The sequence below is a fragment of the Cimex lectularius genome, unplaced genomic scaffold (genome assembly GCF_000648675.2).
Source record: "Cimex lectularius strain Harlan isolate CLEC.00 unplaced genomic scaffold, Clec_2.1 scaffold320, whole genome shotgun sequence".
In the NCBI taxonomy this organism is placed as follows: Eukaryota; Metazoa; Arthropoda; class Insecta; order Hemiptera; family Cimicidae; genus Cimex; species Cimex lectularius.
In genome coordinates this window covers 278043-294247 of record NW_019394176.1, presented here as the reverse complement: position 1 = coordinate 294247, position 16205 = coordinate 278043, and the positions used below count along the sequence as shown (strand labels likewise).

The window sequence follows — 16205 nt, the reverse complement described above, 5'->3', positions numbered from 1 at the left end:
CCTATTTACAATTATTTCCAAATATTAATAAATAGGCTCTGCAATACAAAATAATAATCATATTGTTAACAAAATCGGAAAAAAAAATAAATGAAAAAAAAATTATTTACTAATAAAACTAACAGAAAATACATTCAATGTCGTTAAATAGTTTAAGTTGTATTAATCTAACTATTGAAAAATATGGAATATGGAATTTTTTTTTATCTCTTACAGCCTCAGACAATACAGATGTGTATGGAGGTTGGCCTACATTACATACAATATAACATACCAGTAATAATAATAATAATAATAAAACACGTTAATAAATATTATAATTTAGCATGTAGTAATTTATTGGAGCATGCAAATGAAGGAAAATTTAAAAAAATATTATAAAGAAAATAAAACAAATTTATTCTGACCTTACATTTCATTATACTACTGTCACTTTTTCCTATTTAGCATAAAATTTCTTCATTTTTGTTACATGTAATTTTTATTTATTCATATAACAAGATCGACCTTTCTGGTTTTATAATAGTATATGCTTTTATAATGGAAAAAATAAATAAAAAGTATTTATTAAAAAAAACTAACAGAAAATACATTCAACGTCATTAGATACACAGTTTAAGTTGTATTCATTATCATTATAGAAAATTTACAAGTATTATTATTTATTTGGATTTTTTTTAATCTCTTACAGACTCAGACAATACAGATCTGTATGGCAGTTGGTCTACATTACTATACAAAAATTATAAAGCTTATTATTTTAGCACGTAATAATTTATTGGAGCATGAAAATAAAGGAAAATTTAAAAAAAAGTATAACGAAAATAAAACAAATTTATTCTGACATTACATTACATTACTGTCAGTTTTTTCCTATTTAGCATAACATTTCTTCATTTTTGTTACATGTAATATTTATTTATTTATATAACAAGACCGACCTTTTTGGTTGTATAATAGTATATGCTTTTATAATTGAAAACAATAAATAAAAAGTATTTACTAAAAAAAACTAACAGAAAATACATTCAACATCATTAGATACACAGTTTAAGTTGTATTCATTATCATTATAGAAAAATTACAAGTATTATTATTTATTTGGATTTTTTTTTTTCTCTTACAGCCTCAGACAATACAGATGTGTATGGGGGTTGGCCTGCATTACATATAACATAACATACCAGTAATAATAATTAAAATTTCTACATTTTTGTTTCATGTAATTTTTTTAAATCATTTTAATTTATATAACCAGACCGATCTTTCTAGTTTTATAATGGATATCATGGTGTATCCTGAAGTAGGCGAGGCTTCAATCTGTGAGAAATCCTTAGTCCCAGGGAAAGAAATAAATAAAAATTATTTAATAAAAAAAATAACAGAAAATACATTCAACATCGTTAGATACAGTATAAGTTTATTCATTATCATTATTGAAAAATATACAGGTACTACTATTTATGCTGTTTTTTTTTTTTTTTTTGGGGGGGGTGGACTGGACTACATTACATACAATATAACATACTAGTAATAATAACAATATATATTTATAAATATTATAAAGCTAATATTATATTATCGTGTAGTAATTTATTAGAGCATATAAATAAAGGAAAATTTAAAAAATATTATAAAGAAAATACAACAAATTGAGCCTGGCATTACACACTGTCGTTTTTTCCTATTTAGCATAAAATTTCTTCCTTTTTGTTTCATGTAATTTTTAACAAAAATAATCATTTTATTTTTTATTTATATAACAAGACCAACCTTTCTGGTTTAATAGTGGATATCATGGTGTATAGAAAAAAAGTATTTACTAAAAAAATTAACAGAAAATACAATCAATGTCGTTAGATACAGAGTTTAAGTTCTATTAATTATCATATAATTAAGAATATCCTGATAAAAATAATTAAAAAGTTAGTAGAAAATATACAAGTATTATTATTTATTTGGAATTTTTTTAAATTTGTTGATCTCTTACAGCCTTAGACAATACAGATGTGTATGAGAGTTGGCAATTGTTAATAAATATTATTAAAAAATTATAAAGAAATTAAAACAATTTATCCTGGCATTACGTACTATCGTAGATGTAATTAAAGAAAAGGGCATACCCCAAGATAGCTTACTAAACAAATTTGTCGAGCTCTACTGTGAATTTTTCTGAGACTGCAAATTTAGTTTTTATCCAAATTTTAAATTTATTGGTTTTTGATTTTTTTTTACCAAAAATTAAATTGAAAGTTCTACAAGGGTGTTTAATTAAATAAAGGCAATTCATTGCACTTTTTTCTCGGGTCTCCCCAAAAATGAATAGTTCAGGAGCTATAATTTGACAAAAACCGTATAATTGAAAAGAAAGAAAGAAAAAAAATGAATATCTCTGAAAGGTTTGAAAATTGGAACTGTGGTTCATACGACCTTTTCTGTCATTCTGGACGTGTGAAATTCACCGGGATAGTTTGTGACGTAGGTAGCCTGACTGTATTTGGAATACTTTGCTCTGGTCTTAACGGCTTCAAGGACTCGTTCCTCGTTGTCCAAATATTTTCAAAAACTACCATGCTTTCAAGATTAAAATGTAATGGTAAAAAAAAAAAAAAAAATCGGATTCAGTATGTTTTACCTTAAAATGATGAGCGCCTTGTCAACACTTAAACTGTAGCGGCCACTGACGTCCCCCCTATTTTTATGTGTAAGTGTATGTGTGTAGATAACATTTTAAAAGATGGTTGAAGGAATATTCGAAGGTAATTAATAAAGAAAATAAATTAAAATGCAAAATTTAATTTTCAATAATTATATGGAATTAAACATTAAATGACGTATTTATAGGAACAGTAACTGAATAATAAATAACTAAAACAACAGGACTTAAAATCCTCCTTCTGTACACTTATAAATGTACGAAAAGAAAAAAAAAAATGAAAGAAATAAAATAACATTTTATGTTTAATTAAAAAAGCACAATAATTGTGACGATTAAAATAATTATTTAAGCAACTGTCAATAAAAAAATAAAGCATTTGTAACATTAATACACAAATTTATGAAAAGTACTTCAAGTTTCCAATTACACAGCCATTCATTCTTTGGAAGGTCGAAATACATCGTCCTTTGAAGTTTCGAAACTTCCTTCAGGCAGGATGGAATTTTCGAAATAGTTGGTCGGATCGTTTCCTTCAAATTTGATGTTGTGCTCTTTACAGCCGTCGCGCGTCCATTGGGTGATTTTAACCTTGTACTTGTCGAACATGTCCCGGGCCGCTTGGTTGGCGTCTTCCGGCCAGACTGTATCGCCATTTTTCCTGTTGAGACTCACCTCTACACATTGGGGCGGTACGTTGACCAATTCCTTGGGAAGCTGGCGGACATCTGTGACGTCCAAGGTGTTACCGTAATCGACGAATAAGACTTTCTGAATTGGTTCCACTTCAATAACGCGGCTCCTGTACCATACACCGTCTTCAGGGAAATTCGCCGCTATCAAATCGCCTATTTTTATAACGTTCTGCTCTTCCAATTCCCTCGAATTAAGAATATCAGACATCCTGTCGATTTCGTCAGTATTTTCTTGTATGAAAAACTTGTTTAAAGTTTCAAAATACGAGACAAACCCTTCGACGACTCTCACATTCTTTATGTCTGTTTGTTTATTTTGATCATTAATTTTATCTTCATTTATGAACTTTTCCCCTCCTGTGTATAGTTGGATTATTTTTTTATCGTGAGACTCCCCGATGATTGTGTATTCTATTTTTTCTAGATCACCGGCTAGTTGGACTAGTCTTTCTCCTAACTCCCCTTCTAAAGTCTTATCGTTGAAATTTAGAGAGCAGTGGAGAGCGAGCGGAGGAAGATTCTTTATATCGTCTGGCATTTTAAAAGCCTTCTCTACTATATCTATATTTCCGCAATCTACGCTGTACACTTTTAATGGATTCACATCTAAAACCTTCGCCCTGTAAAAACTTTCAGGTTCTTCAAAAGGGCAAACTATGAAGTCGCCTATTTTAACGTCCTTCAAATCAATCGGCGTAAGCTGGTTTTGCATAGCGGACTCGATTATCATCAACTCAGGACTGTTGATGTTCTGTATGTAAAAGTCGTTTAATGTGTTAAAATGCGTCAGTATGCACTGTTTCAATTCTTGTTGGTTCTGTTCGCAAAGTTTCCCGAGTTCATCAGACAGGCTTTTCCCGCTTACATAAAGATCGACCATTTTCTCATCTCCGTCTTGAAAGACGTAGACGTCGAAATAAATCTCTAGGTTGATCATCGATTTGAATTTATCCACAGCGCTCTCGCTCCACGTTTCGACGCCTTCTGGCTTCACAAGAGAACATTTGTAGACTAGCTGAGGCGAATCCATAGTTTCGGGTAGTTTCTTGAATTCTTCGACTTTGCTTTCATTCCCGTAATCAATGAATAACACCGTGTTCGGCAGTTCTATAACGACGGCCCTGTACCAAGCGTTGTCTTCTGGAAATCGCGCTAACACTTTATCGCCGAGTTTCAAGGGTGAACTTACATCGGGGAAATTATCAGCATCGGCAAGTTTCTCGTTTAGCTCTTCGACTTGAGTCGAGTGCTCAGGAGTTTGGGTGTAAAAAAGAGACGGTGATTTGAAATAAGCGATCAAGCAGGATTTGAAACACTCGAGGTGTTCCGGCTTCTCTGGCGATAGTTTGGATTGTATTTTTGTACTTTCTTCTTTCTCATCATCTAATTTAACGGTTTCCTTAGGCGGACTTAAATTTTCTTGTGATTTCTTTATAATACTGTCGTTTGATGGTAAGATGTCGTTTAAAATGTCATCTCCTTCGAAGTGTTTTAAAGTGACTATATTCGGATCCCCTCTTGTGGTATATACGACTTCAAAAGGCGCATCTCCAGATTTATGGAGTTGGTAGAATTTCTCGTTGAGGTCTTCGGTCTCGTCGATGTTCAGACTGCATGGTATGGCGTACTGGGGCAAACCGAACATCTCTTCGGGTAATTTCCTCACCTCTGATATGTAAGACGTATTGCCATAGTCTACGAAGACAGCTTTCAAAGGGTCTTTCGAAAGAACCCTTGCTCTATACCATAAATCGTCTTCGGGGAATTGAGCGGCGACCAAATCGCCTACTTCAAAATCAGTGAGTTTTTCGAATGTATTCGCTTCTAAAAGGCTGCCTAAAAGATTTTCCAATTCTTTCGACTGGGATTCGTACTGGATTGAAAAATTATTCACAGAATTGAGGTAACAGATGTAAACTTTCTGCACACCTGGTAAATCTGTATTTGGGTTTTGAGGAAGCGGTCTGCTAAAATGCTTATTTTGCGTTACATTGCTTTTGTTCGTAGTTTCTGGCATTGCTTCTGAAACAAACTGCGGAGTATGGTCTGTAAATGTGCCGTGATTTCCTTTTATAAGTAGATCCGAAAGAGAAGTACCCTCACTGATCAGATCGACGACAATTTTATAACTGAGAGATATGATTTTCGCTTCTAACTCTCTTTCGATGAAATCTTCAAATATTTTATTGGCATCTTCAGACCAGTCGTTTCCAATGGGCTTGACACAGAGGAAAAATTGCAGAGCGTAACCACTTTCCGGCTTCATGAATTCTTCAGGGATTGGACGTCTCTCTAGAGCAATGTCTGTATTTCCGTAATCGATAAATCTGACTTCGTCGTTTTTGGTTTTTATAGCTCGATACCATATGCTGTCTTGTTGGTAGAGTGCAGCAAATACTTGCCCTTCCTTGCCCGGTTTCAAAGCGTCGGTGAGAGCTTCTTGCACGGCTTCAATCCTGTCTATGTCCCTCGTCAGCTGGACCCAAAACATTGTAGGGGAATCCACATGCGATACCACAACGCTGAACTTCATCCCGATTCTGAAATCCCAGTCGACGGGAAGGTTTTCAGGAGCGAACAGGGAATTCGGTTTCAATGTCGCTTGTCCGTTATTAACAAGTTTATCGGAGAGCCTCTCTCCTGTGGACATAAACACCAAATCGCCCACCCACTTTCCTAAGTTGTTTTTCAAAAGTGAGACTTTAAATTCGAACATCCCAACCAAATCTTCAAAAGGGACTTCATTCTGTTTCAACTCGACTGGAAGAACGACGGGAAAACAGAATTCTGGATCGTTTGTAAATTTCTTGTCTAATTTCCTTAGCTGGTCGAGACCGACTTTTTCCGTGTTGCCATAATCGATGTACTTGATCATCATATCAGGACCATTGATGACTTTAGCTCTGTACCAATTACCATCGGCGGACTTGGCACAACATAGCATTCCTGGCTCCCAGTCTACTTTTTGGACAGGGGTATTTTCATAAAATTCAAACAGTTCCTCGAGCATCTCACTGTTTTTACCAGCGTCTTTACTTTTCTGCAGATATAAAATAGCACCTTCATAATGACACAAGTAAAAGTAATCCACTCTGTTTACAACAGGAAAAGGACAGACTGGACAAATTGTCAAAGAAATATCACTTCCTTCCCCGCAATCGTCACCATCAAGATTATAAAAGTCGACAAACAACCTAAAAAAAAAAAAAAATTAAAATGTTTAAAAATAAACAAAATATTTTCAAGTTAAAACAGCTCACCTGTCTTCTCCAATTTTCATGACATTAATTATGTGCCTTTCTGGAATTTCTTGAGTTAATTTTTTCCCGGGGAGAACCTCCGCCATCACCTCGACGTTGGCAGCTTCGATGTTCACCAAATAAAGATTTTCTTTGAGCTTCGCTATCTTTTTCGAATATAAGAACTGGTCCAAGAGTAAATCCAATTTCTCGGCCCAAACATCTAAGAAAATCAAACCTAAGATAAACGACATACTTGACCATAAGGTGGTAGAAAATTATACGGCATAGCCAGGTCGGGGATAATCTGTGACGATCGAACTGCGGACAAATTCCATTTACAAATTCTCGACAATTAAAAATTTACTGATATTAAAATGTTACAAAAAGAAACAAAGACACAAATATATCTTAAATTCAATTAAAGACTTACATTCGTGTTATAAACAAAAATTACTTCAGCCGAGGCTCAATTATTCAATTTTACACACACTGAAACTACCAAATAATTTAAAATTATTTTACTTTATCTTCTGTTAACTCGTGCAAAGTTCAACTTGTTACCCAACAAAAGGGTCTTTGGGATTAAGCTTGGAAATAATTAAAAAAAAAAGGTTTTCATTACACATAAGTTCAGGACACGCTTTGTCATTTGTTAAGCCTTCATAGTGATTATTAATAAATAGTAATTAATTGTTTTTGTGTATTAAGAAGCCACTCTTTCATTTAATAAGCTTTCTTATGGTGTCCAAAAAGTCAAGCCTTCAAAGGTAAAATCAACCTGGAATGTTAAAAAAAAGTGGTGCATACATGGAACTTGAAACCACACAGTAGAGAAGTCTGAAATCTGTGCAATTTCAAAAATTTATATTTAATAATATAATGTTATATGTGTATAAGTGTGTATATATTATTTTTTTCCAAGGATTTTTTTTTTAAGACTTTGTTGTTTGTTGAAGGTGGATTTTAATGAAGTTAATTCAAAAACACCGGCACCCCCAAGGGTTCATATAATCTCATAGTTGAAATACCCTCCTAAAAAAATTAAAAAAATAGTAATAATAAAATTATTATGAAATTTTTTTTTCATCTATAAAGACAGGAAGAAGAAGGACAACAATTTTTTTTAAATATATTTTTTTACACTGCATATTACTATTTACGAGTTTTAAAGCTTCAATAAAAACATTGTCTGGCCTTCTCCACATTAAGTGTCTTTTGGGTTTTGTAACTTTTTATATATTTATGCTAATAAGAAAGCTCTAATGTGTAATATTTTTTGACCTAGAGGGGGAGGGAAGGCAAGTCATGTTCCAGCTTTTTCATAACTGCTCTGGCCGCACACTTGTATCCTGCTTCGATAAAACAACCCTCTAGGCTTAACACTATATAGAAAATTGTCAATAACAATGGCCCACCAACCCAAGAACACAAGGGTGGAAAACATTTTATAATTTTTAGAACATCAAGGCTTAACAGTTTCAATTATAATTCGTATTAAAAAATATAAAATACATGCCTGGTACGTGTTCATTTTCTGGTTTTTCAACACTCTGCACATTCTCATTTGGAACACTGGTCTGTTTCACTGGAGAGGCTGAAAATTAGTTGTTTTTCTAACTACTGTCTTGCATTTGTTGTAAATGATAAAACATACCTTCTTCTGAACCTCTTTCAAACTGAGAAACCAGACTCTCGGATGCAATGGCGTTTGCAACCATCTCGCCGTCGACTATTTTCACCTTGGTTATATTAACCGTAATAGGGCCAAAGTTTTCGTACATCGTCTGGTATCGGGTCAGTTCAGAAGGCCAGCCGTTTTCCGGCGGTTTCAGGTTGTTCAGAACAACCCTCAGGGCCTGGATAGGAGTAGAGGCTAACTCTTTTGTGATGGTGAAAATATCAAAAGAGGAAACTGTTGCCAGATTCCCATAATCAACATACATGACACTTACTGGAATAAAAAATTTTAAAAAAATTAATTAATTATTTTTTGTTTAAATACAGAAAATTATCAAAAAACCTTTATCGCTTGGTTTGAATATTTCCCTAACAATGGCCCTATATAGCAAACCGTCGTCGGGATATCTCGCCAAGACTGGCATTGCTCTAACCATGTCAGAACAGGCGATAGACCCCGATGACGAATTGCTATGGGCGCTAATAGCTTCTCTTATTTTCACTAAAGTCGTTTCGCTCTCGGTCAACTGCACGTATATGTCATTGGGGGCGTTCATGAAACAGAAGTGTGCCGTTATCTCCTGGCCCTCAGAGATGTCCAGCTGGCTGAAACTGCTCACTATTTGACTCTGAAACAAACCGATGTTGTAATACTGCAATTTTTTTCCCTCCAAAGGGTTTTCCAAATCGCTTACTGCTGGAACAACACTGGCTTCTTCATCCCAGGATTCATTTTGCAATTCTAAAAATAATTAAATATTTAAAAAAAAATTATATACAGATGGATACATTTACTGGGTGATTCACAGACTATCCACAAAACTAAAGGAGATTATTCTTAAACTTATTTGCAACAAGAAATATTCTATACATTTTTTAAAAATTCTCAATAGTTTCGGAGATATTTATAAATTAATTTCCTTTCTCCAAAACGCTGTTTTTTAGGTTAAAACCGTCATAACTTTTTTGCTTTTGAAGGTATATCAAATGTGATAGCACCATTAGAAAGAGGGATAAATTTTTCATTAGATAGTGATATATCCAAGTAAGAAATATTTCATATAATAAGTTTGAAAACCATGTGCTTTTTCCCTAGGATAAATTATCATTAGTGTAAAACTAGGGTTTAAATAAGAAAATCATGCTCAAAAGTTGGTGAATGCTTTTCTTTTTCTTTATTCATATTGCTAATCAAATAAAAAATAATTACTTATAAAAATAAAATAACGTCCCGTTTTTAAGAAAAAGCAAAATTAGTGGAATCTACTTCGGTAATCATTCACCATGGTTTATACTAACGAGTATGTTGACATATTTGCCGCTCGGGGTAATGCAGCGGTGCAGGAGTACTGAGACCAAGGTGAACGATTACCGAAGTAGAACTTATAAGAACTCTGCTTAGAAGTAAATTATTAGATAGTAACAACTAATGGAAATGATTGTAATAATTATGTAAACAAGTTCTCTTGTGCACACACCAGCCACATCAAATCAGGGGTTTAAAGCGGATTTTCTCATTCTTGTCAATTTTTTCCGCTAATTTTGTATTTTTCTTAAAAACGGGACATTATTTTATTTTTAAAAGTAATTATTTATTTTATTATCAACATGAATAAAGAAAAAGGAAAAGAATCTGCCATCTTTTGAGCACAATTTTCTTATTTAAACCCCGTTTTTCTACTAATGATCGTTCTATCCTAGGAAAAAAGCACATGGTTTTCAAGCCTATTATATGAAAAATTGTTTTTACTTGGGTAGCCCATTGTTGCTTGGGTTTTAATGCAGATTAAAATTCTAGTTGAAATGACAAAAATTGGATTGTTTCATGATTAAATACAAAATGAAATGCTTAAAGGAATCATTTTAAAAACTTATTTATCACTACCTAATTCTATTCGCGCTGTCGGATTTGCTATACCTTAGCGTTTCGGAGAAAATAAATAAATTTATAAATATCTCCGAAACTATTTGGGAATGTTTAAAAAATTTACAGAATATTTTTTGTTGCAAATAAGCTGAAGAATCATCTCCTTGAGTTTCGCGCATAGTTTGTCAATCAACCCTGTATACAGTGCTCTCTCAATAATTCAAACTAATTTTTCTACAGGGGGGGGTGGATATGTTGTGTGGTGTTAAAAAAATACATATGTACAAAAAAACTATTATTACTGCATATAGAAAACCTATTAAAATCATATTTATTCATTTGTATATACATTATATTCATTTTTCTTTAATATTTCATTACATTAAAAAAAATTATGCTTAAAAATAAGCATTTAAAATTTGAAAGGTATTATTGAACGTTGTAGAAACCAACACTTTCGCGATGGATGTTGTGCGCATTGCATAACTGGGATTTACAGGTAGAAATTATGAATGATGGAGTGACTGTGGAGTTCAATTCTTTTTTAAAAAGATGGGATTTATAAGTGTTATTCAGAGGAGGTAAATTTACCTCCAACCAACTTTGTTGGTCTTTCGAAATTTCAATGACAAATATGATGTTTAAATGCCTAAATAATTGTTATCATTTACTAAAAAAATATGTTTAACAAACATATCCCATAACGAGGGATTTCAGAAAAAACAGACCCGTGTTGAATGTGTTTAAGGAGGGAGCACTGTATTTCAAAATAAGTGTAATTACCTTTTACATTTACAACCGGCTCAAAGTTTTTATTGGTTTCTTCTCCAAAACTGGAAAAAAATAATACAATAAATAAAAATGTCACTTGGGTAAATACAGTCGAATCTTGGTAATTCTCTCAACTCAAAAGAACACAAAAATAATTCAAATTATCAAGAGGTAAGAAAAAAAACTTGTTAAGAGTTGATATGCATTTTCTAAGATATTAATTAATTTGTAATTATATAAAACATAGTAAAAATAATGAAAAATGGAAATAGATCAACTGTAAAATTGAACACTGTTATGCATTATTAAAAAAAAAGTTTTTGTTTTAATGTCGCCTTTTTTAAAATGATTTTCTTAAGTGACCAGTGCTAAGAACTCATTAAACAAAACATTGACTGCAGAACATAATAAACTAGAGAATATTCGAAGAAACTTTAGGCTGTAAGAAAGTAAACAATACGTGGAAGTTAGAGGAATATAGAATGTGTGTCGTGTGCAAAGAAAATGTGATAAGTATAAAGATAGGAAGTGGCCCCATTTCAATTAAAAGCATACTTTTTCTCCCGCTGCTATGAAAAATATTTTGTATTTTTGTGTGTATCAAAAATGCACAAAATTTTTTCGATTTACTTAAGTGACCTGCTGAAGAGTTCTTATTACCAAGAATTTCAAATTATCAAGTTTCAAATTAACAAGAGTCGACTGTATATTTCACATAGGATAATAGTAAAAGTATCTTTTATAGGTCAAATTTTTTTTTTACGCATTGGCTAAGATGCACAAAAATGGCCATCCTCATTTTTATAGTAAATATTTGCAACAGTTATAACCTTTATTTTTTGTCGCTTACCGGATATTTTTAAAGAAAAATATAAGTGCTATGGATTATTTTCATACTCCGCCAACAGTGCCATTCTTAATTTAAAAAACATTGTTTGGCAATGCTAGCTGAATCTGAACTCAAATAAATTGTAAACTTAATTTTTTTTTTTTATTCACTAATTTTGTGGTCTACTTGACCAATTAATATATTACAATTAATTAAGGTTTTTAGTTGAGATAAAAAAGTCAATGGCACGAGCGGGATTCGAAACCACGATCTTCGGCTAGATACGCCGCTGCTCTACCACTTGAGCTATCGTGACCTCAATCCACTCGGACACTAACTTCCCATCTCAACCCCACCTTTTGAATTTCCCTCCTTTTTGCCATTTTTCAAATGTCGTGTAATCAGATTGGATTCTCGGTGACAAATTTTTATCTCAACTAAAAACCTTAATTAATTGTAATATATTAATTGGTCAAGCGGACGATACGCCGCTGCTCTACCACTTGAGCTATCGTGACCTCGATCCACTCGGACACCAACTTCCCATCTCAACCGCACCTTTTGAATTTTCCCTCATTTTTGCCATTTCTCTTAATGAATTAATTGTAATATATTAATTGGTCAAGCGGACCACGAAATGAGTGAATTTAATGATTTAAAATGAAGTACACTTCACTAAAGCTCTCCGTGGCCATTTCATTTGTCGTCGAGAATCCAATCCGATTACATGATTTGAAAAATGGCAAAAAGGAGGGAAAATTCAAAAGGTGTGGTTGAGATGGGAAGTTGGTGTCCGAGTGGATCGAGGTCACGATAGCTCAAGTGGTAGAGCAGCGGCGTATCTAGCCGAAGATCGTGGGTTCGAATCCCGCTCGTGCCATTGACTTTTTTATCTCAACTAAAAACCTTAATTAATTGTAATATATTAATTGGTCAAGCGGACCACGAAATTAGTGAATTTAGGGATTTAAAAAATTTATTTACAGAATCCAACTATAAACATAAATGGAATATTTTATCTGTCTTATTTACCTATAATCTTTTAAAACGGACTATAATCAATGGAGGATTGACTAAGAAATAATTAAAAATATTATGGGTGGCCACTTTATTTTATCTCTCAATGTAATATGTTGTACTAAAGGATTAATTATTTTACAGACATAAATAATCAAATAAATGTTTATAAAATTTACCTTTTATTACTTCCGAAGTCTCTGTTGAACCTTGGAGGCCTGTCGTTTTTATCAAACCGCTTCCGTTCTCCACCCTGTTCCCTGTTGAAACTATTGTTTCCATCCCTGTTGAAACTATTATTTCCATCCCTGTTGAACCTATTGTTTCCATCCCTGTTGAATCTGTTGCTCCCGTCCTTGTTGAACCTGTTGTCGCCATCTTTGTTTGTTCTGTCATTTTTATCATATCTGTTACTCCTGTCTGTTTTATCACTGAATTTGTCATTTTCGGAGTAGTCGCTTCTTGCTTTGTTGTTATAACGGTCCCTCCTGTCAGGCCGGTCATCTTGAAAGCTGCGATCACTGTATCGATTCAGCCGGTCTTCCTGTGAACTTCGGTCGTGTCTGTTCGGCCTGTCTTCTTGAAAGTTGCGGTCGTTGAATCTGTTCGACCTGTCTTCTTGAAAGTTTCTGTCGTGGAATCGGTTCGGTCGGTCTTCTTGGAAGCTTCGATCGCTGAACCTGTTTTGCCTGTCTTTATCGCCCTTGTACTTATTATTATCCCTGTCTACAAATTTTTCTCTTCTTTCGCCGAATTTATCTCCTCGGCCTTCTTTAACATTTCCACGTTCTCCGAATCTGTTGTTCTCGTGATCCTCGTACCTGTTTTTCCTATCAAACTTGTTTGAGTCTTTATCAGTCCGGTCAGTGTACTTCCTCTCATAAAAGTTATCCGTTTTCTTATCAGCCTTCCAGCTATTCTCCGAAGATTCTGTTTCTCTCAAGTCATTCCCTACAATAAAATATTTATTATCGGTTATTTATTATAAGATAATTTTGTCAGTTGTATATAAAAACTCTCATACCATCATTCATCTTTGTGAGAACTGATGATTTTGACTTAGGGTCTCCGCCCTCGGCCCTACCCCGATTTTGCTTGTAATCATCGCATCTATCATCATGTTGGTTGTGAGGAGGCCTGATGAATCTGTTGTTTTCAGAGTCTCTGTCGCCACTTGACTTCCTTCCTGCATTCCACCTATTCCCGCCAGAATCACTGAAATGATTTTTTTTTTTTTAATAGTGTACTATAATATTAAGAGTTTAATGGATTAATTTTTTTCTTTTTTTGCTTGTTTTAATTTACCAGAATAGAGGCATGGCCTGCCTTTCAGATCAAGTAATTTTCTTCCTCCATGGAAGAGTCCTTTTTTATTTTTTAAATGGAAGGCATTGGATAAAATAAAATAACTTTTTTGTTTATAAAATGTTATTTAATAAAATCAGAGATGTTAAAAATACAATAAAAACAAATAAATAATTACCCAAGATTGACAGCTTGTGGAGATTGGTATTCCTTTTTGTTCAGGTTTGTTTTTGGTATTGAGATGCTTAATTTTGAGAGCTCTAGTGCTTAAAAATAATTAAAAATGAACGTATTGAAGATTAAAATTGTAAATTAAAGCATGATACCTCTTGCTTCTGCTTTTTCTTCGATCATCTTGTTTATATTCTGCCCTTTATCATTTATAAGCTCTACACTGAGCCTGTTTCCGTTAAGCATGGAACGCAGCTTAAGGGTGAATCTCAGGCCCAAAGTTAGTTCCTCCATTAGACTTGCGAGTATAGGATCAGGTGTGGCGTTTTCGAAACCGCTTAGACAACACTCAACCGCCTGGCTCCTCCACTTCTTCACAAGACTTCGACTTATGTTGCACAGCTGGTTGACGCTGACATTGTCCCGATTGCCGTAGTCAACGAAAAAGACGTTGATTTTATCGCTGTCAACGCCGATGACGAGTCCCCGGTACCAGAGGTTATCCTGGGAGAAAAGACATGCGACCGGGGAACCAATATTTATCGAATCCAAGTTCTGAAACGATACAATTTAACAATTTATAATTTGATTTGTAGAAATTTTATTCAAGTTAGGACCTGTAATCGTGGTTGTGTAGGGCCGTATAATCTCATAGATTCTAGTATTTGCCCGAGCACCGATATCTCACTGGAGTATTGTACAAAAAATTGAGTCGGGCTGTCAACATAACTCACAACAACTGACATCTCTCGACCTCTTTAAGAAAAAACAATATTAATCGAACAAATCAAATTTAAAAACTGGAAAAAATACCTTGGAGGGAATTGATTTGTGTATTCCAAAGGTGAATTCAAGTTCACCAACAATTCTTTGATGTTTTGCCCCTCGAAATGCATGTCACAGTAGTGGTACAACGGACCCTCTCTTTCTGTCACTCTGATGTGTACTTGCCGGTTGAGAAGCTTTGAAAAGAATTCCTTTGAGAGTGTCGTAATGTTCACATCTTCAAGCTCGGCGAGGCAAAAACGCAAAGCTTGCGGAGGCGCAATATCTATAGCCCTGTTTAGCAAATAATAAACAATAAAATATATGCAATAAAAATGTTATAAAAAAAAATTACGCTGTAGGCAGTTGGTAAATTTCTGAATAAGGGAGCTCCTCCAAACTACCGTAATCGATGTAATACACAACACAAGAATTAGTATAAACGTTCATAACAAAACAACGTCTATATTCCAAATCAGTTTTGCTTCTTCCCATAACGGTAGTTCCTGAAACAACAAAAAATATAAAACAACATTCCGTATAAATTTGTATTATAAACAATTAACCTGGTAGTATAGGAGATGATATAAGAGATGGTGTATACTGGTTTAAAACGTTTTTGATATGCGGGAGAACCTCTTCAATAGCAGACTAAAAATATTATTTTTTTTTAAAGTTAAATTGCCCAGAAAAATAAATTATTATTTAAATAGATAACCTTGAGTTGAATTGAGAATGAGTAAGGACCGTCTTCGATATGGCTGATGATTGCGAGATGGGATGATCCGACCGAAAGAGTCGGCGATGTTGTAAACACACGATCTATGAACTGGTTGTTTTTTTCATAAACGGGCGGCGGTGTGCACATCTGCCCCTGGATGTGCTGGTAATTGAGCATGTTCTGCATCTGGGCGTTTTGACCCTGGTTCATCGGGTAATGTTGCGGCGAATAGACGCCCGGCTGGCTCGGTTGTGCCTGCGCCTGTGGGCTCTGGCCGCTGTGACTCTGCTGTTGGTACTTCATAAGCCTTTGCGACACACTGCTCTGCGGCATTGTTTGCCTCCCGACCTGCTGAGGGTGCTCCTCACCCCTGGAACGCATTTATATTTCAACATTCAAAATGTAAAACAGAAATAAAAGGAATTATCCACCACCAATGTTACTGTAAAAATCATGCACACAATATTGTAAGGCTAAATGTTTTTTTCT

The 16205-nt window shown here is 34.0% G+C and overlaps 1 protein-coding gene across 5 annotated transcripts in view; it reads right to left on the bottom strand.

Annotated features, from left to right (window-relative positions):
- Positions 1-3038: 3038 nt before the first annotated feature.
- The window catches only part of LOC106663031 (maternal protein tudor), a 16857-nt gene continuing 3690 nt past the window's right edge, over positions 3039-16205 (bottom strand). For 2 of the 5 annotated variants that reach the window (XM_014387525.2, XM_014387528.2), the window contains 16 exons: positions 15714-16086; positions 15562-15646; positions 15351-15501; positions 15044-15289; positions 14848-14986; positions 14386-14785; positions 14238-14325; positions 13779-13969; positions 12934-13705; positions 10921-10970; positions 8966-9012; positions 8614-8899; positions 8248-8544; positions 8110-8187; positions 6612-6828; positions 3039-6545 (listed from right to left, as the gene is read on the bottom strand). In XM_014387525.2, coding sequence (XP_014243011.1) covers positions 3095-6545; positions 6612-6828; positions 8110-8187; positions 8248-8544; positions 8614-8899; positions 8966-9012; positions 10921-10970; positions 12934-13705; positions 13779-13969; positions 14238-14325; positions 14386-14785; positions 14848-14986; positions 15044-15289; positions 15351-15501; positions 15562-15646; positions 15714-16086 — 6871 coding nt within the window. In that variant the 3' untranslated portion in view covers positions 3039-3094. The remainder of the gene's footprint in view (positions 6546-6611; positions 6829-8109; positions 8188-8247; positions 8545-8613; positions 8900-8965; positions 9013-10920; positions 10971-12933; positions 13706-13778; positions 13970-14237; positions 14326-14385; positions 14786-14847; positions 14987-15043; positions 15290-15350; positions 15502-15561; positions 15647-15713; positions 16087-16205) is intronic. The other 3 variants (XM_014387527.2, XM_014387529.2, XM_014387526.2) reach the window with 3 other exon arrangements.